Raw genomic sequence first — 26,853 nt, 5'->3', positions numbered from 1 at the left:
GCATGTAAGTACTGTCAACAACAATTTTGTTGGTCCTTAAGAAACAGAAACAATGTCCTTCTTAGTATGGTTTGGATGCCTGTTTTGTAGATGGTGGTGCTACCGTGGCCACTTTCTGTCTGATAGCTAGTATTTTCTCTTGCTACAGGTTTATTATTTTTTCTGTTACAGTTTGCTAGATGGTTGTCTTTAGTTTATGATGTTTATTAGAAGTCTGTATGCTAAAACTTCTCTCTCCAAGCGTAAATTTACAAACAACCAATCTTAATAAAGTATTGTGAGGCATATTGCAATATTCTCATAAAATGAAGCATACACCTTTGAATCCACTAGGCCATTATTCAAATTTCTTATTTTGTCTTTGTACTGATTTTTCTGCTCACCCATATGATTTCACAAAATAAGGCTTGGCGTGGAGAGTCTGAACTGTTCTATCAAAAACAAATGACAAAATGAGTTCCCTAAGCTTTGTAGTCTGTTGCCTGCTATTACACAGAATGCCACAGTAAACAAGCTGTGATTTATAAAGAGAGAGTATAATGTCACTTGATGTGCTTTCCATGCTGAAAGATTCAAGTGGCTTCAGTTGTTCACCAAAGCTTCAATTTTCTTTTAATAGCATAAATCAATAATATTGTAACCTTGCATTCAAGTGCTTCAAAAGATGACACTTTGTTTCCTGGCTTCTACCTTATGATAAAAGCTTAGGTCACAAAAGGTTATATTGTACTCCTCTTACTCAGAAGTCCAGTATTTACTAACTCTAAAGTTCATGTTACATATTTCACTAGTGCATACAGGGTCATGAATAGTAAGAATTAAAATGCACAGGATTAGGGACAGTTTTCAATCTAATGAAGTCTGACAGATCTTGAGGTAGCAACAAAGGCACTTGAGTTGCCTGCAGACTCAGGAAAGCAGCCCAATAATAATTGGTTCAGGGCATATTTGAAAATGTTCATAATTTTAATGGCTGAACATTTTTCTTTTTAAAATAAATGCTTTCATTTTACTTTTCTATGTTTGTATTTCCCATTGGCAAATAGTTGTTTTACATTTTATACAAAATAAAATAAACTTAATATTCTTATGCTTTCTGATATCTCTTGACTTGATGTTTCTCTCTAATGAAAAAGGGCAGGAAGAACTATACAAGAGACTGCAAAAATAATGAAAGAAGCGTGGAAATAAGTTATAAAAGTGCTTTCTTCTGCTTTTTTTTTTTTTTTTTTTTAGAGTTACTCATACTTTCCAGTTAAATTTAAAACTCAGTAGATGTTTACCAAGCAGGGACATATGTCCTTGGTAACAGGATATGGAGCTGTTCACCTCTGGGTCACTGGTTCTAATCCAACCAGGAACAATAATGACCACAAGTTGTTTACCATCTGACAGCTGTTTGATAGCTTATGTGAAATGAGTTGGTGGTCTCAGTCCATTTCAGAGTGGGCAGGTGTCCATATTATAAAATCCACCATCACAATTGGTAACCTTGTTGAAGGTCTCGATGAGAAATGAATGGACATAGAAAATGAACTATCCTCTTTCCCAAAGTGGTGGTCCCTTCAGGTCAGAGCAGAGGCACAATTGTCAGGTGGAAAAGCCTAAGCTAACTGCTGCCTAGCTTGGAAAATTCTACAGAGAAATAAAGAACTCTCATCTCCAATGTACTGAAAACCAGGGAAAGAGACTCACATCAAGCATAAATTATTACAGCTCCATTGATTTCATGGTGCTATGACAATTAACACCAGCTGAGGAGCTCCCCCTTATAATACTTAATTCTGAATAATTTAAGCAAACATTTTGTGTTATAAATAGAAGGTCAAACACTGAGGTCCTTACTCAGTCTAAATACCTATAGAAATTTCTGGGAGTTTTGCCTGAGAAAAAAGTGAGTAAAGGTTTTATGGTCTGGCCTAATGATTTTAAGACAGCTGACTATAATTGATTTAATTTACTTTAACTTGTCTAAGAGCTTCTGCTGGATAATAGGTTGAAAACAATTTGCTGTGTTGTCCCACAGCAGTCAGCTTTCCTCTAGACCCAACTTTTCATTTAACCTCCCAGTGCCCTTTCCCCGAATATGTAATTGTTTTCCTGTGTGGTTAAAAGCAGCATTTTTAAGTCTTTTCATCTGTACTCTCAGGGACCTTTCCACAGAGTAGCACAAATTTCAAATGGATTTTTTAAAGGAGGAAAAAAAAACATCTATGCAGAACAAGAACATCCAGCATAACATTTTAGGGGAGACCATTTTCCAAATAGTGTTTTTAGGAGACAGCAAAACTAACATATAGAAAAATGAAAGGAATGAACATGTTATGAAACAGGGTACAGTTTCTTTCAAGTATTCCCTACCAGCTGCTTGCTGTACCATCTGTTGTTGCCTAAGCAGCTTCCTTTTGAATGGCTTTGCACTGAAGCAGAACTGCTCTCACTGTTGGACACAATCAGGTCAGGTCAGCACTCCTCCAGCACCGAACCTGCTGCCTGTCACAACTCCCCCCATCTCGATATTTCTTACTGGCCACCAGCTCCCAGGACAGTGCTGCATCTGTCAAGAGGCCCATTTTTCATAGCTTACTTGCTATTCACACCAAGAAGGAGAGTACATTTGATTTTAAACAGAACAGAGTCAGAAGTTCTTGTTAGAAATGTTGTGACTGTGAACATATGGCCCAAGTTTGTTCTGAAATACAAAAGACTTGGGGGGGTAGGGGATAGCAGGAGGAAGGGAACCTTCTCAATTCCTACTTTTTTGCTAATTTGATCTTTAAGGGAATTTTTCCCTGCAACAAATCTTGTCATGCTGCAAGAGTGATCTACTCTGGTTATTTAGAAAGTAGTTTCATACTCTAAAAACAAACAGAACAAATGCCACTACCACAGCACTGGAATTTGTATCCAAAATATAGGAGATTTTATTACACCTAAATTCTGTTCAATTAGCTAAGAACTCCTAAAATCCACATAAAACAACATGGGTACTTGCAACGTACGCTCTCCATCAGCGCATTCAGATTGTTGCATAACATTAACCCCAGTTCCCTTCTCTCAGCTTCTGTGGAGCTGACATCACCTCTCAGCTCTGAACACTATTCTCACCATTATATAGCCAAGTCCTCTTTTCATTGGCTTTCCACTTGAGGCCGCATGGGGCAGAACACAATGGAAGTCCCCAGCTTCACACACAGGCTCCCCCAGCCTGTGAGGAACATCACGCTGGACTGATTTATTTCCAACACTGTTCCTTCTCTCTGCATCTGTGCAGGGAAACACACATCACTGGGAGCCACTTTCATGATTTTGTTGCGATCAGGATTAGCTGGATTAGGGGCTGATTCATAAGGACCCCCTGCGGCTGTGAGGAAGTTTCATCACAAGGTCAGTGTGGTGTGAACTATATTCTGTCAACACCACCACTCCTTATAGCTGACTACAAAAAAAAATACAAAAGAAAAAGTTGCAAATGTGAAATATATGAATGAACAGTTTACGGCAACAAAGAGATTTACAGATTTCCCCATCAGCTGTTTAAAAAGATGTGTGCACTCCAACATTACGTTCCTTTAAAACAAGGAACCTATATTTATCATTTTTAATTTATAAAGAATTTAGTGGTTTAGGAGGTGGGAGGAATCTGGGGAATAAGTATAGCAACCCACACACAAAACCACAGAGGAACTTTTTTGGCACTTGTTCTAAAACCAGTCATGCAGCTTGAAGATAGTTGCACTGTTGAGATTTTATTACATATAATGCTGTCACCTTCAGGACTATTTAATTCCTAACCCTGTAAGTGCAATACCTAACAGGGATGTTAGAGAAACATATACAAAAACAAACAAACAATCCAACTGGGAGCAGAAATGGAAAGGGAAGAAGATGAATTCAAGATTTTTTTAAAATGACAACTATGACATTCTTATCCTTTGCTGCAAAGCTTCCATCCCACCCCACCCCCAATCATAATGACATAGCACAAAGACAGAAACACATTTGTAGACTGCATGAAGCAAAACAAAATCTATAGAGAAAGTAAGGGACTTTTTTTGTTTTGTGTGCGTGTGTGTATTTTTTTTTAAAGAGCAGTCCCTCTTGCACAGAACTGGGCTGTTCAATCAAAGCCTTATCTGTTATATTTCTGTCTGTCTTTCTCTTCTGTTTAGCGCATTCACCAACAAGAGAAAAGGGGGTAAGCAATGGAGGCTTTGACCTGCAGCTGTAACACAATACTTTCGCACAGCCCTGTCGACCCCTGACATAAATTTTACACCGCAGCTGGCATTTACACACTTAGCATTACCATATGTATAGCCTACTCTGTGCTAATTATGCTAATCACCTGTCTAACTCTCTGCTGCGAAAAATGGTTGTATTTAGCAGTCCACTGCCTACCAATACAGCTTACTGTGTGGCTGAAATGTACATTCAGACGGCCCTGAATGGCAAGATTTTTCCACGTTGCTGGCTTCATTCAGGCCACAGAAAAATTTATTCAAGTCAACTGGTTTCGGTCCGCAACAAAAAAGTTACGAGAAAAAAGTGAGTGTGTTCCTGCCCTAACATTCTAAGTCTGCTTGCAAGCAAAATGATAAATCAATTGGTGTGGGAAACAAAAAGGGAGAAAGATTTCTTTTGCAAGCCATGTGAAACTGTAGCCTATTTTTTTTTAAAAAAGGTCATCCTATTTCCCCAAATCTCTAGAAAGAGCAGTTAATAGATATTTAGGCCAGATCACAATTCTCTCAAGTTGCCAGCTTTTATCTATGGCAGGAAGCAATCTTCAACATTTTATTTTTATTTTGTTTCTTAATCTTGTGAGTTGGTGGCTCAGCATCATATTTCCCCTTATTTACCTCTTAAAATAGCATCAGGATTTAAACATTGTGTTATATACATGTACTGGTGTAAACCAGTCACTGGGGTAAAACTGGAGTAAACGGGATCAGAATCAGGCCTGAATGGAGAATCAAACAAGGTAAGTCCACAAGAAACACTTTCCAGCAAAAGGGAGCAAAGGAGAACATCCTTTAAGTAGCTGCCTTGTTTCTTTTTTTATTTCATAAAAGAAAGAAAAAGTTAAAAGGCAACATTAAAATTTACATCTATGTTTGCAGTGGGTCTTTGTCTATGTAACAGCAGTGGCAATGGGAAGAGAAGATGGTAAACTGGGACTTAATTCCTTGTTCTGAAGGAATTGTTCCCCAAAGCCATGGCACTGAACTGATTAAATTGTTGTTTTCAATTGGATTATTCCTGGAGATATTTAAATATGATTTATCAAACACAATAAAGTTCCTACAACTTGCTTCCTCTCTGTACACACCCAAAGCAGCTATGAAAACCCAGAGATGTGTCAGATAATCCATATGTAAATCTGATAGCTGCTTTACCCGTGGCAATTTTCTTCTTCAGAACAAAATTTTGGAATCTCTATCTTTTTCTTTAATTACTTAATGTGCTATGAAAAGACATGTTCACAGGGGAAAAATGTGAGAAAAGGTTTCCCATACCCACCAACGTATCTGGAGAAGGTAAGCACACTGGAAGGTATTAAATATACCCAGAGGGCATTTAATTAAGTATGAGGGCAGCTCTACATCCAGAAGATGCAGTAATGCACCTAGGCTTTCCATTACACAGCATGAGGTCATGAAGAACCCCATACCTCTGGTTTCCCTACTTCCCATTCTTTGTCCACTCTGCTTCCACTGAGGAAGAGACTGCTGTTTGCAATAAGGTAAAGTGAAAAGTTGAGTGTCAACAATGGCCTCATTTAATTTTCTTTAATATTTTACATATTACAACCATTCAATAGCAGTCTCATCCAAGCCACATCTTGCTTGTCAGCATCTCAGTTTTTGTGATTATCTAGCAGTCCAGAGTATGAATTTATCTGTGCTCCTGCAGCTCCAAAAACCCGACTGTGCAGCCAAAAACACAAATAACACTACAACTACTGTGCTCATTTCAGAGTAGAGGGATTTTTTTTTTAAAGTAGGAGATGGACCACCCTGCTCTCATGGCACAGAACACTGTTTACATTGCAATACTTGACTGTGTAATACATCTGGCATTTTTGGGCAGGATTCCTGAGCCAGGGGCCAGAAGCCCTTAAGCAATGATTTTAAAAGGGGGGGGAGGGGAGGGGGAAGGAATCACAAGTTGACTTAACAGTGCTCATTTCTAGTTTGTTGCACTTAGCTGTTGGTTATTGACCGAAAATCACAAATATATCTGCTTGGCAAACAAGAGAAGACTGTTTCTTTAATTTATGTCCGTATCAAGAAAGGAAGAACATGTTACAACCAAAGAGTTTGGTTCCAACCTCAAGTACATGAGGGTGCACAACTGAACATGTGCCTTAAAATATCAGCTCCTGCTTGGACACACATGAGGAATATGCAGACGTTTCAAATATACAATGATGGCTTGTACATTTGAGGCTGGAGTGGAGTTTTAAAGTAAGTCTCTAAAACAGCAGCAACCACCGGCTCAAGGGGATTCAAGTTATGGTTCTCCTCACCCCTCATCCCACAATAAATTTTGACCTTGAGACGTGGAATACCTAATACTTTGCAAAACACCAAGTTAAAGCAGGAATTTTCATTGAAGAAAAAAAATGAGAGTGTTTCTCTCATCCAACTGTATATATAGCCAGCAGTTTCCATAAAGGGCCTTTACTACACTCATTTTTTGCAAAAATTCAGGATAGAGAAAGTAATCAATATACCACTGGTCAAAAACAAATATCACAAGTTTTACCTAAACCTGTCCTATTAAAAGAAAAGCTTTTTACCCCTAAAAGCAAGGTGAGTACTGTAAAACCAAGAAACACTTTCTGTCTTGGTGTTTTATTTGAAAGCAGCTTCTTCTGAATATGACTAATTTCTTTAAAAATATTCAGTATGCAACGGGCCAAATTAATTCCTGGTTTAACATATTTGGAGTTCACAGTGTGACACTATTGATAAACATGGCATAGAATTCTTAATTATCATTTTACTTAGCATATATCACTTTATACACAGGAGGGAACTGTCCTATCCTCCTTCATATAACAGAAGAACTGGGCAAGGAAGTAGTTTTTTTCATACACTATACATTTTCAATAGAGTACAATTTTCACAATTTTGGGTTCTGCAATAGAAAAAACCCTTTAAGAAAGCTGCCCCCTCAACTTATTAGCTACAATTTACTCAGATGGCCTCTAAAACAGTACTGCAAGTTGTGTATCTAAATATTCCTGATGGAAGAGTAAGCTCCTAAGGCAGTGCTGTCAAGTTTATGATTAAGGAGTTTTATTGTCCCTTCAGGCTTTACAGATGCAGCTCCCAACAAATACAAATGGAGGAAAGAACTCTTGGGAGTGAAAAGACTGATGAGATTGGACAGAGAAAGAAGAAAACCTATGAGGTGCACAAGATGAATAAGGAAGATTATGAAAATGACATTTACTGTAATAGTTATGTTGACTTAGGAGGCATATATGGAATAGATAGAACACAGGGATAATTAGGCAGTTCTATTTCAGGCATCTTTAATACAAAAAGATCAACTTCATCTAGTAACTTATATTCATACTTTATCTCCTTTAGAGATCTTGCGCAAAGCCTGGAAACCATCAATTTTGCTCCATTTATAAAGAGAAACAATCTAGCAAGTAGTATCTCCATATCTCCACAAGGCATATCTCCACATCAACACCTTAATGAAACTAAATATTCTCAAATTCTGCCCACTCCAGGGTGCAAGGCAGAGGACACTCTTGAGGGCACAGCTGCATCTGGACACATAGGGATTTAAGTGTGTAACTCAGTTGTGCTAATAGGAGTCATGCATGTAAGCGCATGAGCATCAAGTTGAGAACATACTCCATTAGATATGAAAAGAAAAGCAGTTGCAGACAAGTTAAAGCTAGCATCCTAGTGGACGCAGCTCTAGCAGGTCAAAAGGAGGTCAGCTTTGAAGGAGAAATCCAAATGAAATATAAACATGGCATTGTGGAAACCAGACAAATCTCCCATAGCTTCGTCCAGCCAGCACTAATCTAGGCATCAGCTGTGGAGCATAATCTAAACAAAAGGATCAGTGGGTTCATACATCTGGAAGCTGTCATATTTTGGAGCCTCCCAACAGTTATACACAAACTGAAACATCCAGTTGCATGCACGAGTTTTTAAACCTGTTGAAGGGTCAAGAATTGTTACGTGCCTGCCCAGTGCAGCATTACTACATTTCAGAGAGCCACAACAAAGTGTATTTAATAACAGGGACTCTATTTAATAACAGGAAAGTCAAAAGTGGGAAAGTAAAAGAGAACTTAAGAGTTGCACAGGTTCCTCTGAAGCCTCCCTTCTCTGTTGGAAGGGACTTAGGGTGGCCTTAGGTTTGAGAGACCAATCCTCTAAAACCTCTAGATGCTGAGGGTCCCATGGGAAAGAGTGACCCATTCTGCACAGAGACAGAAGCCATTTACTAGGTGTGGCTTTGGCCCCTTTAACAACCCCTTGTGCAGTGTAACTCCAACAGGAGGTCCACCTCCTCCAGCTGCTCAACAGGAGGAACCCAAAGGAAAGCAATGCAGCATTCAACTATTTTACTGCATACCTGGATTACTGCAGCAACTGTGCTGCAGAAACTCCCTCCATCTTCAGGACTCCTTGGATCACAAAGATTCATTTGGAATACAGGAGAGTGAATGGGGTAGATGATGGAGCAATCAGAGCTTCCTCTCAAATACAGACACTGTATTGCATATACACTATCAGAGAAGAAAAGAGGCAACCCCACTCCATGCATGGATTCACAGGGGCAGATCTGGCCTAAACATTAACCATAAGGTGCAATGTTTAGAAATAACAACCAGCTGGCTTTACAGGAACTCAACAAATAAAAAATATTTATATTTAAATGCAAGCACCCAAACAAAAACTACATCAGTTTTTCAGCAAATTCAGAACTCAAAAGGTACCAGTACTAGAGAACAGGATCTCTTGTAATTCATGAACCAGGTAGAGCACAAAGTGTAGCAATGCATTTGTACTTATCTGGTATGGTTTTGTACAAATCTCAGGTATAATTCTTGCAGCACTAAAGTCAATGAGAGTTTTGCCATCATTTTCACTGGGGCCAGGGTTTCACCCCTTATCTTTGCAATGATGTAAATGGTAGCCACACATGTGGTATTTTCAGTATTCCCAAAATATTTAAGATAAATGTACCTTATCTTTTAAGGTACATGCTTTCTCACATGGACTTATAAGTGTGCATCAACCCTGATCTAAACAAGTGATATCTAAAAGATGGTAGTTCAGCTTCTATGCCCAGTTGAGGCCTGGCTTCTCTAGAACACAAGTTCAGCTGTACTGACTGGGTTAAGGGCACCAATGTCCTTTGATTTAGCTTAAATTTAAGAGGCTACAATCATATTTCCAGTGTAAGCAAAGCCTTTTATCCATTTCCACTTAACACTTTAATAGATCAGAGTTCAAATATAACAGGAGTTAAAGTCATTTAACACATAAATGTACATTTAGCTTAAGCATTAAACACTGAAGTCAAACTTGAAAATAGAAGCATTAGCAGAATAATTCTTCAATTTTGATCACAATTTTGATCTTTGCTTTGAAAGATAATAGTGTAATATTAGCATGACTTTGCCACTGCTACTTCTGAAAGGCACTGTGGAAGCACACAATTCTTCCAGACAAAACGGGAGACATTACATTTATTCCAATAAACAACAGACTTTTCAGTGACCCATTATACCTACTGGGAGAATCAACTTAATATCAGATAGTGGGAGTTTACAGACTGAGCTACTGTATCACAGGAACCTTAATACTGTGTTGAATTTGGGTACAATTTTCTGCAGTCAAACTGATTACGTTAAATATTTGTTAAAAGCTTTTAAAATTATTACTACTACTACCACCACCACCAGAAAGCCATTTACCAAATATATAAATAAAATGAACCAAAAAAAGAGCCTTCTGTGCTCTCTCAGAGCTAAATCCTCTTTTATCCTTTTACTATGTGGAAGGGTCCAGTGGTCGTAAAATGTCAATAGAGAAGATACCTCAAGTCAGAGCATGCTCTACAGCATGCTGCTGGGATTTAGCAACAGAGGAAGTTCTGCTCCACTTTGTATCAAGGCAGTAATACAAAACATAGGCACAACTAAAATGAAGTTGCTCTGGTTCTGTAGGGAAAGTATAGGCAAAAAGCATGGAAGCCACAATAGTTTTGACTGGGCCAATTTCTGTGTCTGTATTCAAACAAAACTTACATTGACTTGGTTCACTGAGAGGGAGGTGTTCCTTGGCAGCCACAGACCCACAAAGATCTTTGTTACCACTTGTCCTTGTTCCTCCACAAGCAATAGTGTAAAGTTAACTGATGCCTTAAACAGTATGCAAGGCAGCACCCCTGCCTTCAACTGCACCTGAGTTTGGTGTGTCAGGTTATGTAACCTGAGAACCTGGGTACAGTGTTAGTCTGCTCCTTTCACTCTGTTTTCCACCCTTCACCCCATGGCCAGGTAGGTTGGTTTCCTACCACACTGAAGTGGCAAAGATGGGGTAATCTCATGCAGGGCCTATCACAGGGGGGGCCAGGAGGGCCATTTGGCCCGGGCCTCTCATTCACTTTGGGAGAGCCCAAATTTAGACTTAAAGGAACATTTATTACAAATAAATGTGGGTTTTTTTGTGTTAAAAGCATTAATTTGTTAAATGTAACATTTAAAATATACTACAATTTGTGTAACCCTGTTTTGGCATTTCTTCATTTTTTAATATACTGGAAGCCTCAAAAAATGGAAGTGGCCTGGGCCTCTCTCGACCTCTGAGAGGGCCTGATCTCATGATAGAATTTAGGGCAAGCTTATCTTAAAGAAAATGTGTTGATCAGCACTGTGGGATTTTACTTTGCAAGCTATATCCATCTGCCTTGCACAGTCAATGCTGATTCAGTTGTGGTTAGAATGAGCTTGATTTGCCCCAGGTACTGAAGCTGAGCTCTCTGTGTGGTAGCTGAGCCAACTCCCTCCCTTCTCCAGCCTAAGCAGAACAGCTCTGCATATCAGACACAGCTGGCCTTACACAATGGTTGTCATTGCACCTGTGACACAAAATGTCACTGCACCTGTCATTTTCCTGTGACACAAAAGGATCACCTGTATCACTGCTGCCTTCTTTTCTGAACAGCAAGATCTCTCTTGTTTCTAGCGTGGACACTGCATTGAATATTGAGGCCTCTTCTGTAATCTCCTAACTGGAGGGTAAGAAATGGAGGTGGGGGGGCAATGAAAAGGAAAAAAAGCAAGCAAGGTAGAACAGTCAAATGAAGGTGGAATGAAAGAGGTCAAGAAGAGGAAGAACATTTCGCCCCTTTTATAATCTCCTTCAACCCTTAATAGTAGTCATATTTCAACTTTCAAACATCAAACTCTTTCTTTAAAACTGGCAAATACATTTTACTTCCACAGCATATAAAAGCTGTATGCCTGTTATCCATCTCTTCTCTTATGAAGACTCTTACAATCCCCACCGAGTGGTACCTGGGCACCTTGCTGACGAGATATGTACAACTCCTTTCAAAAGCCAAGTCCTTTGCAACAGCATGCACAGATAGCAGTTCATAGTTATATAAAAGTCCTAGTGTCTGTGTCCCCATTAGGTTAAAACAAAGTTTCATGAAGCCCAAAACTAAAAAAATCCCGGTGTTGTCACTCCTTCCAATTAGCTCTGAGTTAATAAAAGGGAGAGTCCCAGTTATGGCAGAATCTGCAGTGATGGCCTATTGGACAAAGGGGTTTATGGAGCTGCTTGAAGGAGTGTGACAGTGGGACATAAACGAACAACTCCTGGACAGCAGCAAGAGTGGAATGGAGTTGAAAAAAAAAGTTCCTCTAAGATACTGTTACTGCCAAGAAGTGATTCAGGGGAAAGCCACTCTGGTACCAGAAGGCACACAGAAGGCCAAGTGTGTTGGCACAAGTTGTGAAGGAAGGAGACTAGTGAGAGAAAGCTGCAAGAATGAGGAGCTTTTAAGAGCTGTTTTTCTTTTTCTTTTTCTCTGAGAACTTGCCCACCAGGTGGGTTTTTGCAACTCTTATATAAATACTTCAGCTGTAATAGCTTTAAGCATACAGTACTAACCATTTATCTTAGAATCTAGAAGATCCTAAAACTCATTCAAATTTCACTCTATGAATTAATTGACTTAGGATTTTTACTTCAATAGTTTACTCCTAGCAAGCTTCAATGGGATGTTACCTTCTATGTCCCAAGGTATTCAGAAATGCATTACTGTACATCAAGTACAGAATGTACATAATGCATTACTGTACATAAAGCATATTAATTGTTGGTATTTAGACTAGAGACTCCTTTTGGGATAATCATTTTAAAAAGTTTTAGCAACAAAATACAACTTATTTTATTGCAACTGGCAAGGAAATCTATTTTAAGAAATTCACCGTATTTGGCTAATGCTGCTCTGTACATTCAAACCGTCTTATTAAACAAAGTGTAAAAGCAGAATAAAAGATCTCTAATAAATAGATCAATTCTGCTTCCTACCTGTTAACAAAGAGCTTTATTAAGATCCAAGAGGCAGGAAACTGTGCCTTCTTGTGTGGTGGTACAATACCTTGCACACTGTGTACTATAAATAAGAATTTGGCAGACTAGGAGTTAGGGCTATGTGTGCACGCACATACACATACAGGGATTGGGTATCTGAGCATCAGTTTCCAACACTCAAACACAGTAGGAACAGCATTTTCCAAACTACCTCTTGCTATGCCTCTCTTGACTCTGTTCCTCACTTTGCCCTCTCTTTTGTTTATATTTTTAACCACAGAAATATGCAACTGCTATTCATTTGGTTTATTTGTATAGCACCCATGTTCGTGACCAGAACATTTATATAGTCTCTATTGAGAAAACACAAAACTTAGCCAGACATATCTGTTGATGGTCATGGGGTGGTAGTCTGGGAAGACTACAAGTTAATTTAATTTAAATTAAGAATATTCTTTCATCTTAATTAACTAACTTTTCAGTAATCTAGGAATGCAGAGGTTTCTAAATTCAGAGTTTTAATGTTTACATTATTTAAACTCAGATATGAAACCTAAACCCAATAAATCTGAAGTTTGATAGGTCAACTCATAATATAGCCAACTGTACTATAACTTCATGTACACATGAAAAGTCTGAGGTCTATTTAGGCTAGATTTTATACTGGGGAAAATATTTATTTTCCATGAAGCAATAATGACATAAAAAGAGGTCAAAGCAGTAATTAAACCAAGAGGCTATACTGAAAATTATATTTTTCCACAAGAAACATGTTTCCACTATGGGCACGTCACATACAAACTGTCAGTGCTGTAATTAGGCAGTTTCTTGACACTAAGGCATCAGGAAAAAACAGGTGGGACAAGATGGGACCACCCTTCCTAGTGGGTGAAGACTAGTTACAGCAGTATCAAGATGCTAAATATTCTGGAGCACAGAAGAAACAGTGCTCCAGGATATCACAATCAAACGTTATCTGTGAAAAACCAGAGACATGAAAGCCATGGAACTTTTGACTTTAAATGCTTCAACCAAATCTTACAAAGGGTTAAGAGATTTAAAAAAAAAGAAGAAAAAGAAAAAACCTGTACTAAACCTGTTTGCGGAAATAATAAGGAAGGTTAGCAATGGCTGATGGGTTGCACTGACATCCCCGCTGCTGAGTGCATGTCTCTCATCTTGGACCATCGTGCAGCTGAGCAGGGGGTGCCGGATTGGACCCACTGTACTTGGTGCTGCTCCAACAGACATGCATATGTAGGTTTAGTTAGCAACTAAATTCTTACCCTCACAGACTGCTCCACAGACCTCATCCTCCTCCCAACAAGCTCAGTGGGACATTTGCCAGAAAGGTTAGCAGGAAAGGAGTCTGGTCCCATATGCCATGCTCCATCCATAAAGCAAGACAGGCTACCTCCATGGTCTGCTGGTAACTTTCCTTTCACTGCTTTCTCAACACACACAGAGCCATTCAGTAATGACTGGCTCTGCAATTCTCCATATTAACTTTTTATGAGCCAAATTCTTGCTGTAAGCTACTTTGACGTACATCCAGAGTAAGTCCCGCGGTCCGCGGAGGTAGTCTGGATTAACACCAACGCAGCGTGAAGAATCTGACCTGAAGCAAACACCAGTTTTACCAGAACACAAAAAATAATTTAAAAAAAAAACAACACCTTGACAGGCTCCAGCCACCTCTTTCCTTGCAATGGGCACAAATCCAGATAGACACCCTTGACCTCTCTTGCATTCCCAAAGCAAGCATCAGGGCCCAAAAGGGTTGGAGGCGTGGGGAGTCAGGAGGATTTGGGGTCAGCCCAAAACTTTTCCCCAGCAGGCAACTTTTTTTTTTAAAGTTACATGAAAACTAATGCCACCAAGACTTCACTTTTGGCAAATAGAACTAAACACCACTTCCACTGGTCACACATTGCTGCCTTGGCTGCAATAGCTGGATCTATAGTTACGATAAAAAGCCCCCTCAGGAGAGGCGGCCCCCACCTGTGGGGGGGCTGCAATCTGCTTTGCAAGCCGTCCCCCGAGGCGCTGCAGCCTTGCTTGCCTTTGCCTCCCTTTCTTTTTTTTTTTACCTCGAGACAGATGCCCCCCCCGTTGAAAGCTGTCCAAAAAAACAGGACCACACACGCGCACAGCCCCGCCGAGCCGCGCTCATCACGCTCCGCCTGCCGCCGCACCCGCTCGCGGGGCGCTCGCGCTTTGCAAAATGGCGGAGGGGTAGAGGGCGGAGGGTGGGCTGCGGCCAGGGCGGGCGTCGCTCTCCCGCGGGGGCAGCGCTGCCAGGGCGCCCCCGTCCCGCGCCCGGCCGCGGCCCGGCCCCCGCCCTGGCACCGCGCACGCAGTCGGGTGGCACAACCCGCGCAGCGCCAGCGAGCCCCTCCAGCCTCCCTCCCTCTCACACACCTTCCCCAGGCCTCCCCGCCCCGACCTGACCAGATCGCAGCAGCCTCTTTGTGGGCTTGCACCTGGCTTCCAGCCAACTCACGAAAGCAACCGTCAATTCCGCGCATCACCACCACCATCACCTCCGTGTGGCTGCTAGCCACATTAAAAATAAAATAAAATAAAATAATGTTTATATATATATAAAGGCCACATGCAAACTAATGACACCAGGACTTCACCTTTGGCAAATGGATCTAAGCCAGTCTCTTGACTTCTTTTGTACCAGGACCCATTTGTACACCAACCGCCTGTCTCCATCCAGTGCCCCTTGCTCCTGACCAGTGGCCACCGTAGAGGGCATCCCAGTTTTCTGCTGCTCTGTCCTCTATTGATACGAAACCCAGCACCTTTATGTCCTCTATTTTTCTCTTCTGAGGACATAAAGGTGTCCGGTTTCATATCAAGAGGACAACTGGACTGTCCTCTTTGATGGCCACCCTAGCCCCCAGCCTCACACTGTGTCCCCAGGCAGCCCCTGGCAGGCTGCAACTCTGTCAGCCTGTGAGGGAAAAATCCATGGTTTCCCACTTCTTTTCCTCCTCTAAAGGAAAACCCATTTTTTATGTATTTTTCAAGTGTGTTCGCAACCCTTTCACATATTCATGCGACCCGCTTTTGGGTCTTGATCCACGGGTTGAGAAATGCTGCTGTAGCCAACACTTTTGGCTTGGGTGACAGGCTGGCCACAAACTGCTGCCTTGACCTTCCTGAGGGGGTTGGAGTGGTTGGGGGGAGTAGTGGGCTCCATAAGATCCCAGCAAAGATCTCTTCTGGATCCCCTGAGGTGTGCTAAGGAGGGCACAGAGGAAAGGGAAGGGGCTCCCAAGAGCAGGGACCAAGTCTTACCTTCCACCCAGAGCTCCTCCACGTTGGTCTCGAGATTAGCTGCCCTTAATCCTACAGCGAAAGCCCCAAAGATGAGGAGGCCGACAACCAAAAACTTGCCGCAGTTTTTTTGAATGTAACAGCCCAGTTTGAATAAAAGTCTCTGAAACTTCGCTCTTAGCCACAGCGGTGCTTTTCTTCCAGTCGCCTTCCCCTACAAGGCAAGAAAAGGGCAGCCATTGAGAGCCTGGGACAGACAGACACCCACATGCACAGCGTGGGCATGCTTTTTTTCCTCCTTCTTGGCTGCCTCCAAGCACCATCACATCTTCACGCAGGAGTGCCAGGAGCCTCATGGCATCCATATGAGCGGGGACACGGAGAGGACAACCTGCACCCTGGACAAGACACCTTGGCCAAAGACTGCAGCCCATGCCTCTGTGGAGCTGCCCTCCAGGCACCAGACACAGCAGTGTGGACTAAGACGTGCATGTAGGCAGCTGAGTCTCCTGTTCATAAATCAATACCCAGGTTTTGGGTGACATCACTGCTGGAGATCCGGATAAATGAGACAGCCTCTGCCTGCCCTCCCATCCAGCCCATCCCGGCCTTGCTGCAAGCATTTCCCTGCCATCAGTTCAGCAATACAAATCAGTGCAGTTCTGTAATCAAAAATTCATTCATGCTGGCAAGATTGCCAGCACAGGGGAAGCAAGAATCAAAGCAGATGAATCTCAACATGCCAAGAAAAAAAAATCAAATCAAATCCCCCTTTCCTGTTCTTGTTACATCGGTAAAGGGGGTGGGGGGAAAGCTGCTTTGTACCAATTTGCTGCCGGTTCCCCCCTCCCCAGCTCCCGGCCCCGACTGTGTGTGTAGTAAATGACCGACCCACGTGGTGAGCAATGCTGCGTGATCATAAGCTTAATAGTCATTCATTTCCATAGAGTTTGGAGACGCTGTGTGATCGGAATGGTGAAGCAGAGCAGCCATCTGTAAGTTACGACAATATTTGTGAACGGAAGAGGGCAGCCACATGGATTTTTTTTTTTTTTTGCCTTTCCACTTCTTGCAAAGCCTTTCCCAACAAAAATACAATTAAAGAAATCTGCTGCCTGAAATGAACCGATCTCCGAAGAAAGGCGATGCCTCCTCGCTGGGGTTTGCTAGGAACCTTTTCGCCTTGCAAAAGGGAGCGATCGGGACTATTTGGGGGCGGGGGGGGTTGTTGTTTCAGTCAGTCCCGGCGTTTGGAGCCTTTTGATATTAACAATAAAAGCGAGGATCCGGGATCATAGAAAGGGGGGAAAAAGGCGGGGGGGGATCTGACCTGCACGGCAGCTTTAAGGTGGCAATTTGTTTACAACTTTCACTTCTCCTCCAAGCGCCGGGGGTTTCAACAGGACAAAACTTCCTCTCCTCCAAGCCTGCTCCCTTCCGAGAGCCGCGATGCCCCCGCGGACTGGAAAACGTGACCGAAGCAAACCCCCGTCTTTTCTTTGTTCCCCCCCAAGAAAAAAAAAACCCCTTGATCTTTTCCCGATCCCCATTTCCCGTCGGAAGCCGGGGCTGCCAGGCAGCTGCACCGCGCTCCGCAGGGATGGGGAGCAGCCGGGCACCCGGAGCGAGAACAGGGAGACCCCCAAAAGAGCAGGGCAGGCGGCAGAGGGTCCCGGGCGGCGTTGCTCGAGAGCAGCTCGGGAGCACACCCTCACTCCCCCCCCGGGGGCAAGGAGGACGGCGAGGAGGGCAGGCTCTTCCGCACGGACTCACAGACGTCCCCCTCTTTCTCCCAGCATTTTATTGGTGGCTCTTTCATTCCCATCTCCTCCTTCCATGAAAAAAAAATAGACACCCCCCTTTAAAAAAAAAAAAAAAAAGGATCGCTGGAAAGACACACGCACACACACAGACACCCAGAGGCGCGCGCACACGCACGCACAGCCAGCGGCTCATGCACCTTTGAGATCTGCTCCAAGGCGAAAGCTGCATCGCAGTAGCTCGGCCGCTGCAGACAGTCCAGCTTGGGCGCCGCAGCGCGTCTGGTCCCCCCGGTCCTCCTCCGCCTCCTGCTGCCGCTCCCCTCCGGCCCCTCGGGGTCCCTGCAGCCGCCGCCAGCCCCGCCGCCGCTGCTCTCCGGCTCCGAAATGTTACCAGCCGAGGCCATGTTGCCGCCGCCGGGACGGGGCTGCTGCTGCGGCGGCTGTTGTTGTTTGGGCGACCCGCGGGCTGGCTCGCCTGGGCTTCCCCGCGGCGCGCGGCGGCCGCGCTGGGGCGATGCGGGGGCACGGGGGGCTGGCTGGGCTGGCGGCGCTTCTCTCCGGCTGCTGCTGCTGCTGCTGCTGACAAGCCACCTCTTCACACCGCGCGGGCTGCGGCGGCGGCGGCGGCTCCCGGCGAGGCAGACCCTGCGCCTTCCATTGCAACATTTCGCGAGGATCCGGGGGGCTCCGCTTCCCGCATCCAGCGTGTGTGCGAGCGGGGCGCGGGTGAGTGCGGCGCCTTCCCCCCCGGCCCGGGATCTGGGGGTTTAATCCTCCCGCTTCCACTTGGCTTCTCGCAGCTGCAAAGAAACCGGGCTCCCCCCCTCTCCTGCCCCTTTCCCCTCCCTCCCTCCCTCCCTCCCCGCCGCCTCGGTCTTGCTCCGTGGAAAAGCAAAGCCAAGCCGGGCTGGGGCTCCTCCGTGCTCCCCGTGGAGGTGCTGCCGCTGCCGCCGCTGCCTCTGGCCGCGCGGTCCCAGTCTGGCTCAGGGCAGAGCTGTCTCTGAGTCCCGGGGCGGGCGGCTCCGCGGTGCCCCTCTCCCTCTGGACGTGTGTGTGTGTCTCTCTCTCCCTCCGTGTGTGTGCAGCAGCAAGCAGCAGCTCCTTGATTCAATAGATGAGATGAAGAAGAAAAAAAGAACTCTCTCCATTTGGATAAAGAGGAGGAGGAGGAGGAGGAGGGGTGAAGGGGGGGAGAGGAGAGACAGGGGAAAGAAGGAGAGAAAAAAAAAAAGCCCTCAAATCCCGCCCCTGGGGCTGTCAGATGGCTGGGCTTTCTGGGACGCGATTGGCTCAGGGAGGGCAGAAATTACTCAGCAAACATGACTATTATTAGCTGCTTAGCAACAGCTCACCAAAGTAGAGAGACCACCCAGGCAGGCAACCCTTGTGTGTGCATCTCCAGCTTCAGGGGGAGCCTTAAAGAGATCCAGCCTTCTTTGCATGCAATACTTCCATTAAGGAATGCCTCTCCCCCCCGCACCCCCTCCCCACCTTTTCTTCTTCTTTTTCTTTTCAACAACGGTTTCTTCTTCTTCTTCTTTTTTTGCTTGTTTTTTTACGAGATGCTTTTAGACAAACACGCGCGCAAGCCCTCCTGCACATCCACCTTCAAAAATATATTTTGCTTTCTTAAAAAAAAAGAAAAAAAAAAGAAAAAGAAGAAACCCACGGAACGATTTCTAAAGCCTTTAAAAGAAAATCCTTTTAGAGGCACCTTGGCCTCAAGCTGCAACAAATACTGGGAGGTCCGAGCTGAATTCCCAGGCTTGCACAAATAATGACAGGGTGGTGGATACTGCGGGGGAAAGTGCCAGGTTTTTTTTTTCCCTCTCTCTCTCTCTCTCTCCCCCCCCCCCACCCCTCTTCTCATTTTAACTACAGAGGATCCTTGCAAGAAAGCACCAGTGAGGGTGGGTGGAAATAATAATAATTAATAATAATAATGATGATAGTGATGATGATAACAACACACCATGGAAATTTAACACCCAGAAGAAGGGATGTAAAGCCGGGCAAGGAGCCCGCCCAGTTTAACTAAGCGTGGGGGTCCCGAGACTCACTCTGCAGCAAAGTCCGCTTAATACCTCGCCCCCCCGCCACAATTTTTTTCAATGTCAAGTTCAGTCCCCGGAGGCTTTTCGCGCTCCGCGTGAATCGCCAGCTTGTTTGGGGGCTTTTATTTTTATTTGTTGGCACCCCGAAAATCAATGAGTTGCTTTTAAATAGATACTTAAAAACCAATGCATTGATTTTGGGGAGGGGGGAAGGAGATGCCCGTGCAGGGAGATGCTCCCCATCGGAAACGCTTTTAGGGGTGCAAGGGGGGGCTGTGTCTCTGTGCAGGTTGCAGGAGGCGCTGTCACCCCGGAGGTGGCTTTTGCATCGCATTGCCCCCCCATTTGGATGCATTACAGGGACTCCCCCTCGTGCTTCTGCACCCCCCCCCCAGCCTGTACCACAGGGATAAGGGGGTCAAGTCCCGCTCGGGGCTGTGTCCCTTTAAGGGGCGCGCGGTGTGTGTTCATTGAAAAAAAAAGAACGCGCGGGGGGGCGGGGCCCAGCGGCATCACGTGACACGCGGACGCCTGGGCCGGGCTCCTCCAGTGTGCGGCGGGTTCGGCCGGGCCCTGAGGGTTCGGATTCTGGAAGGGCGGTGGAGATGGTGCGGCCCGAACCCGCGCGAGGCGCCCACGCGGTGCCCGGCGGGGGGGGGGCAGCCGCTCCGCTGGCCCTGGCGGCCGGGAGACGTGCCAGACTAGCCGTAGTACATTCCAGGGGGCGGGCGCTGCGGCCCGCGCTGGCCAATGGCGCTCCGGGCTGGGAGCTCCGGGCCAATGGCAAGGCGGCGGGAGCCGTCCCCATTCAGCCCGCACAGCTGTGGTGGCGGGGTCGGGTCGGGCCGAGTGGGGGGGTGGAACCTGCCCCAGGGAGCAGGCTGGGCGCGCGGCTCCCGCGCCGCGGGGCCTCTGCGGAGCCGCGCGAGCTGCAGGAGGCCGACGCATGCAGCAGGCGGGTGTGCAGGGGGCTTGCATGCGGGTCCCAGCACGGCGGGTGGGCCATGATCTCCCCTCTGCTTCCTGGTGCTCCCTGCACCACCCTGTCTTCCTTGCGCGGGGGCCGAAGCGCCGGCCCGCGGGCATTGCCTCCTGCCTGGTAGCTTCGCCTCGCAAGGCCTTCCCGCCCTGCCCCGGCGCCTATAAATCCTGCCGGTTGGTGCCCCCAGTGCAATCGGGAGGCTCAGATTTAACAAGCTGTGTCTTAATCTCTCCCTCTCCCCCTGTGGTCTGTTTTTTTTCATACCCCAGAGATGAATTACTGCGGGGATCTAATTGGCCTTGTTTCTGCCGCGCTTTAAAAAAAAATGGAGGAGGAGGAGGACGAAGTGTCAGAGTAAAAGTCTGTCTCAACTTGGGTGGTCAGGAGCGGTGGCTGCCCCCAATTTGCCTCATTGCTGATGCATGCGAGTGCTGCATTCCCAGCGATAATGTTGTTCCTAATCAATCTGCCCTTATTTACATTTGTAAGCATTGTTGGCTTTAATATGCATGCCCTGCGCATGTCACCGCGGCTCCGCACCCGGGGCTCTCCCCCTCTCCTTTCTTTGCCCTAAACTTCAAGGATCCCACAGATCGGAGTGGTGATAACACGCTCGGCTCCTCGCCTGCAGGAGGCCTGCCTAGGTGGCACCTCCCGCCGGCACAGCTCTGCCTTCCCCCGGCCCGGCTCGCTGTCCCCGGGTGGGCAGGGCCCGCCCAGTTGGCCCCTCCGGGTGCCTGGCACCAAAGACCCGCCTTTCTGTATGCCCCCCTGGGGCCTGGCATCCCGGAGCAGGAGGCTTGCAAGGGACCTTGAGAGGTCACATGTAGTCCAACCCCCTGCTCGGAGCAGGACCATCCCCAACTGGATCCTCCCCAGCCAAGGCTTTGTCCGCCCGGCACAGATGCCCCGCGGAGGAGTTCAGCCCCGAGGGGTAGGGGCTGGGAGGTTGCTGATGGCTTCACGGCGACTCTTGCAGCGTGTTAGGGGGCTCCCCCCCATCACTGCTCTGCCTGTAGCATCCGGTTACATGAATAAAGGAAGGACATTGAAAGAAAACACCTGCCCTCCAGATTGTTTGTTTGCCCGGCAAGAACAAAACCGGCCTGGAGGGCGCTCACTCGCCTGTCATTTTTGTGCCCGGGGATGGTTTTGCCCCCCACACCCGCCCCGATCTCCTTTTGGCATCCAGCTGTGCAGCCCAATAAGACCGGGGGGGGGAGGTTCCTGCCTCGCTGTTGCAGCCCTTTGAATACGCTCGCCAAATAAACCTTGTTCTTGCTCCCCCCTCCCCACTCCCGGCCTTGCTCCCGGAGGAGCATCTTGCCCGTGTGTCCGGGCAGATGCTGCGGGGGGCTCAGGTCTGGGGAGAGGGAGCCCAGCTCGGCTCTTTCCCTCGCCCTCGCCCTCCCTCCTCGGGACTAGCAGGCGAGGGAGGCTGCTCGAGCCAACTTGTCAAAATAATGCGGCTAATTACCCCTGATCGCCTTTAATGGAGAGCTGCTCCGCGCGCCACAAAGAAGCAAATGAGCGATCTCCAGCATCAGCCGGGCAGCGCAGGGCGTTGCAGCCGCCCCCGCTCTGGGCAGCCCCCTCCGGCTCTGCAGCCGCCGGGGGATCCGAGCCCGAGCAGCCCTTGTCATCCTCTCGCACACCCCAGCGTCGCCTGCAAACCGGATCCTTTCCCTGGCAGCCTGCCCTCAGCCCCGCAGTGTGCACCGAGGGGGGACAGTCCCCCTGGAGAGCTTTTTAGTCCTTCTGGACCGCACCGGGGCTCTGTAACCATACACCCCGGCTCTCGCGTTTGGCAGGAGGCGCAGACCATTCATTTTCCTGATCTCTGCCATGGGGTCTGGCGGGAGGTGGGGGGGAGCAAAAAAAAAAGAAAAAAAAAAGCCGAGCGACACGATCCCTTTGACCCACTGCTGGAGCAACAAATTTATTAGAGATATAGGCGTGAGAAATGAAAAGGAAGTAAAACAATTCAGGCTCATTGTGTGTCTTGCTTTCATACTGCTAATCCGGTTTACACATCACGCCTACATGTCTCAATAGGGCTTTATAGACTGTGGCAAAGGCAGGAGAAAATAAAAGGTGTGTGTGTGTGGATGTGTGTGTGAAATAAGGCTGAAGGCAGGGAAGACCAAGACATTTTAATTCCGAGAGAGCTGCCTTGTCAAATTTCTATCTGCCGGCTCCTGAAAGCCAGCAGACCTTTCCAGCCCCCGCCCCTCTGCCCCCAGCCCTTCCCGACCAACACGAATTCCTGCTCAAATATATTGTCAGATTAGAATCCATCTTCACAATGACTCTAATAGCCCTGTCCAGAAATTAGATACACCTATCAAGCTGGTGCTGAAATGATGTGAAAGACCTCCAACCTGACACTGGGAAGCGCTGGGAGCTGGCAGATGCCCACCTCGGCCACCGACTCGCTTCCTGAAGTTGCCCACCACGCCTTTCCCAGGACGGGGCTGCCTCTGCTCCCCACCCCCTGGCCTGATCCCGTGCAGGCACAACATAGGTCTGACCGCTGCCCACCCCCGCAACCTCCAGTGTCTGCAGCGCGTGCTGGGACCAATAAGGCTGGCTAGAAAGCCCAGCTCCTCTCCTTTTGCTGCGAGCGGGCACCAGCTGGCCCAAAGAAACCGTGCTGTGCGGGCGAGGTCCGGGACTCTCCGCTCCCGCGCCAGCCGGGGGATGGGGGAGCTCAGCACACGGGCCACAGAGGAGGAGAAGGGGGGAAGCTCTTTCTTCCTGCGTGTGCCCATTTCACAGGAGGCTGCACAAAGCTTCCCCAGGCGCCAGGACTCCCTCTCTGCCCGCGATCGAGCCAGCCCCGAGGGCTTTTTGGCCTCCCCTGGTGGCAGATGCCAAGACACCAGGTGACCCGGGTCACACCCGCCCCCGAGACGTCCCGGGCCCGCCGCCCGGGTGCTCTCCAGCCGGAGCAAGGCACAGCGGCGTGGCCCAGGCCCCGCCAGCGGCGCCCCGAGCCCAGCCCGGGGCCCAGCCGCGTGGAGAAGCTCCCTCTGGCTCCCCCCTCGTCCGGAACCAGCAGCCCGGCGGGGGCTGATGAACGGAAGCCGGGGCGGCGACCCTCCCAAGCGTGAAAATGGGATCCCCCACCCAGCACACACCCACCCACCTCCCCGGGCCACATCCCGCCACCCCTGCGAGCCGAGCGGCAGCAGCCGGCATCCCCACGGCTCCAGCAGGAGAGCGGTGTCCGCGGCAGGGAGTCCTCCCTCCCTCCCTCCCTCCCTCCTGCTCCAGGAGCCAGGTTGCTCCCCAGACCCCTTCCCCTCCCTGCTCCCCCCACCGGGGCTCTCCCGGGAAGTAGCCCCGTTACACGCGATTTTCTTTTCTTTTCTTTTTTTTTTTCTTAATGACAAAGCTGGTCTCGTACTCACCATCCTTCCCCTTCTCACGGGGAGCAGCTCGGTGGGAGTTGGGGAGCTGACGGGCTTGCGAAATTGCATTCAGCGCCGAGGGAGACTTTGATATCACATCGATTTCGTGTCCTGCTTTCTTCCCTTTCTTCCTTGGCCCCCCCCAGCCCCCCTCCCTTCCTCGCTTTCTTTTCTGCTTGGACCAAAGGAACTGAAAGTGTAAAAAAATAATCCTCCTAGGTTGCAGGCATTCTGCAGAGTGCTGGAAAGGCTCACAATTACATGCCTGTTTCTATTAAGCAGCTCCATCGTCCTCCATGTGGGTGGTCTGGCTCTCAATAGGCAGGACCTGTCAGGGTCACGTGATGAATCCGAAAACTTTACCCCTTTACAATAAACTCAAGGAAAGCAAAGTAAACTCCAGGAACGTGCTATCAGCAGAGCCCTCCTGGGTAAACAGGCAGCTCCCTGCTCCATCCACCCTTCAGCTCCCAGAGGCCAGCTCAGGAGACAGTCACTGCTGTAACCTCCCAGGCCTGCGATGGACAAAGAGGACACAAGATCCTCTTTTCTTTCTCCCCACTCTAGGCTGTTCCTTTCAAACCATGGCAATCCAAGCAGATCTCATTTCAGCTTGTAAGGAGCTTGGGTGAGCTCCCTCAAGCTGCGGAGGAGGTACAATGTGAGAGGTGCCAGGTGTTGGAACGCAGCTCCCCTGGTTTAAATAAATACCTGGTCCCATGGATATGAAAAGAAAGGGGATGGACAGTTTTCCTCTGGCTAAATGTTTACCATTCCACCCAGTGCTCGGTTGAAAGAAAGCTTGGGCCTGCAAGATTTATGCCGATGCTTGTCATTTTTGCTAGGGGTCACTAGGAAGTTACTTGTCTCCCGGGTGGTGAAACAATGCTAAACCCAGTGATTAGCCCTTCTGAAGGAACATCTGATTATTACTTCTAAGGCAATACACCCCACTCTGTGATGCTTTAAAAAGCAGATCTCCTCCCTTATTTTCCCCATAGGATACTAGCACTATAAGCGTTTAGTGATGATTTACTATCTTGGTGTCTCCATGTAACATGGAAGAAGTTGCTTAGAGTACTGCTTAACTGCTACAGAGTACTGCACAGCATGAATGTGGAAGAAGTCTCTGAAAGAGGTTTCATGATTTGGTTATAAGAGATGTAAAGTCTGCTAATTCTGCTCCGTCATCAGGTTGTACATTTCATTTGCTCAATAAATGCAATCTCTTCATGATAAAATGGGCCAAGAAGTAAATGAAGTGTCATTTGTATGAATTGAAATGTTTGTGTCCAGCTATCAAGATTTCTTTATATTGGCCTTCAGTTCAGAAACTCTGCTTACCACTTTTCTTTGTGCACAGTGTTTCCATGTGAGGGTTTTTTTTAAAGATCCTTCTAACAATCTTATATCTGGAATACTCTTATCATACAGTCCCATTCATTGACAGTAACTTGCATTTGTAAGGTTAATCCATTGTCTATAGGGTTAAACTTTTCAGAGTTATATATGACAAACTCTTGGCATATCTCTATATCAGAAGGCTTTATATGACATAATTCTGGCCATATCTTTATTTGCATAGGACCAGACTGGGCCCCAAAATAATGAGTAACAAAGATATTTCACTGGTGAAACAAATATTATTTTGTCATGGAAGAGGGCATCTGTATTTTTGCTGTAGTAAGGAGAAAAAGGTGGTAGGGCATGGAAAAAAGTCTCAAAGAAAGTTTTTAAGACTGGTTGCACAATATATATTACTGTGCTTCTATGTCTGCACCCCAATAAGAAATGATGGAGTTAGACGATCAAAAGCAGAAGGCAGCAGGATGATCCAGAGATTCATAGACTATAAAGCAAGAAGGGACTGTTGGGGTCCTCTGGTTCGACCTCCTGTATCAAACTGGCCATTGGATGTCCCTAAGCATAATTCTTTTAGATCAATATCATGCCCTTTAGAATAAAAAACACCCAATCTTTATTTAAAATTTCCAAATCATGCCAAATGGACCATGACCCCTGGTAAGTTGTTCCAATGGTTAAACACTTCTTTTCAGACTGTATTATGTCCATAAAGCTCTGTCATGGAAAATGCATGCCTAACCATGTTAGCCACGAAATCATTTTTAGTAGGAGGAGGCAGAACAATGGAATAGGAGATAAAGTAGTAAAGAACTGTGCAACTCTTATGCTAAGCATGAGGGGATGAAAGCAGAATAGTACTTCAACATAAACATGGAAAAGAAATGGAGAGGCGTTCTATGGATGGATGGAATTAGCATGAATATAAGAAGAGGGATGAAACTTGGATCTTTATGTCATGAAGGATTAGAGGACACAGTATCAGAATATGATGATGTTATAGAGGCCCAAATGTATCACAATGAACCAATAATAAATCCCAGAGACCTCATGTTCTCTCTTCCTTACCACTTTGACTTCAGTGAAAATTGTTCTTTCCCTGGGGAACGTTCAGCAATTTTTAGTCCCAGCCTAGTGCTTTACCCACTCTAACCATACTGCCTACTCCTAAGTGAAGAAAAACTGGAACAAGTAATATTGTCAGGAGATGAAGGGATGGCACGATCTGACACAGAGGTACAGAAACATAGTAATGTTTGAATGAAGATTAGATGCAATATTGCAGAAAATGAGGAGATAGAGAAGCATGCCACCAGGTGGACTGTCAACTTTTTTTGTTTTATAATATAGGCGTTTAAGCATCGACTAATAGAATAATATGGTTAGAAGGGATCT

General features: G+C 46.5%; 1 protein-coding gene across 2 annotated transcripts in view; it reads right to left on the bottom strand.

Annotated features, from left to right (window-relative positions):
- The window catches only part of PTCH1 (patched 1), a 78,804-nt gene extending 54,554 nt beyond the window's left edge, over positions 1-24,250 (bottom strand). The window contains exons 1-2 of one of the 2 annotated variants that reach the window (XM_090038605.1): positions 24,097-24,250; positions 15,906-16,098 (exon numbers count right to left, since the gene is read on the bottom strand). In XM_090038605.1, the coding sequence (XP_089894731.1) occupies positions 15,906-16,098; positions 24,097-24,165 (262 nt within the window). In that variant the 5' untranslated portion in view covers positions 24,166-24,250. Of the gene's footprint in view, positions 1-15,905; positions 16,099-17,844; positions 19,422-24,096 lie in introns of those variants that run through there. The other variant, XM_090038604.1, reaches the window with a different exon arrangement.
- Positions 24,251-26,853: the final 2,603 nt, after the last annotated feature.

Source organism: Crocodylus siamensis, chromosome 3 (assembly GCF_052110815.1).
Source record: "Crocodylus siamensis isolate JL-2025a chromosome 3, ASM5211081v1, whole genome shotgun sequence".
NCBI classification, from domain to species: domain Eukaryota; kingdom Metazoa; phylum Chordata; order Crocodylia; family Crocodylidae; genus Crocodylus; species Crocodylus siamensis.
Note: the sequence above shows the minus strand (reverse complement) of the source record. Positions and strands in the feature narration are given on the sequence as shown.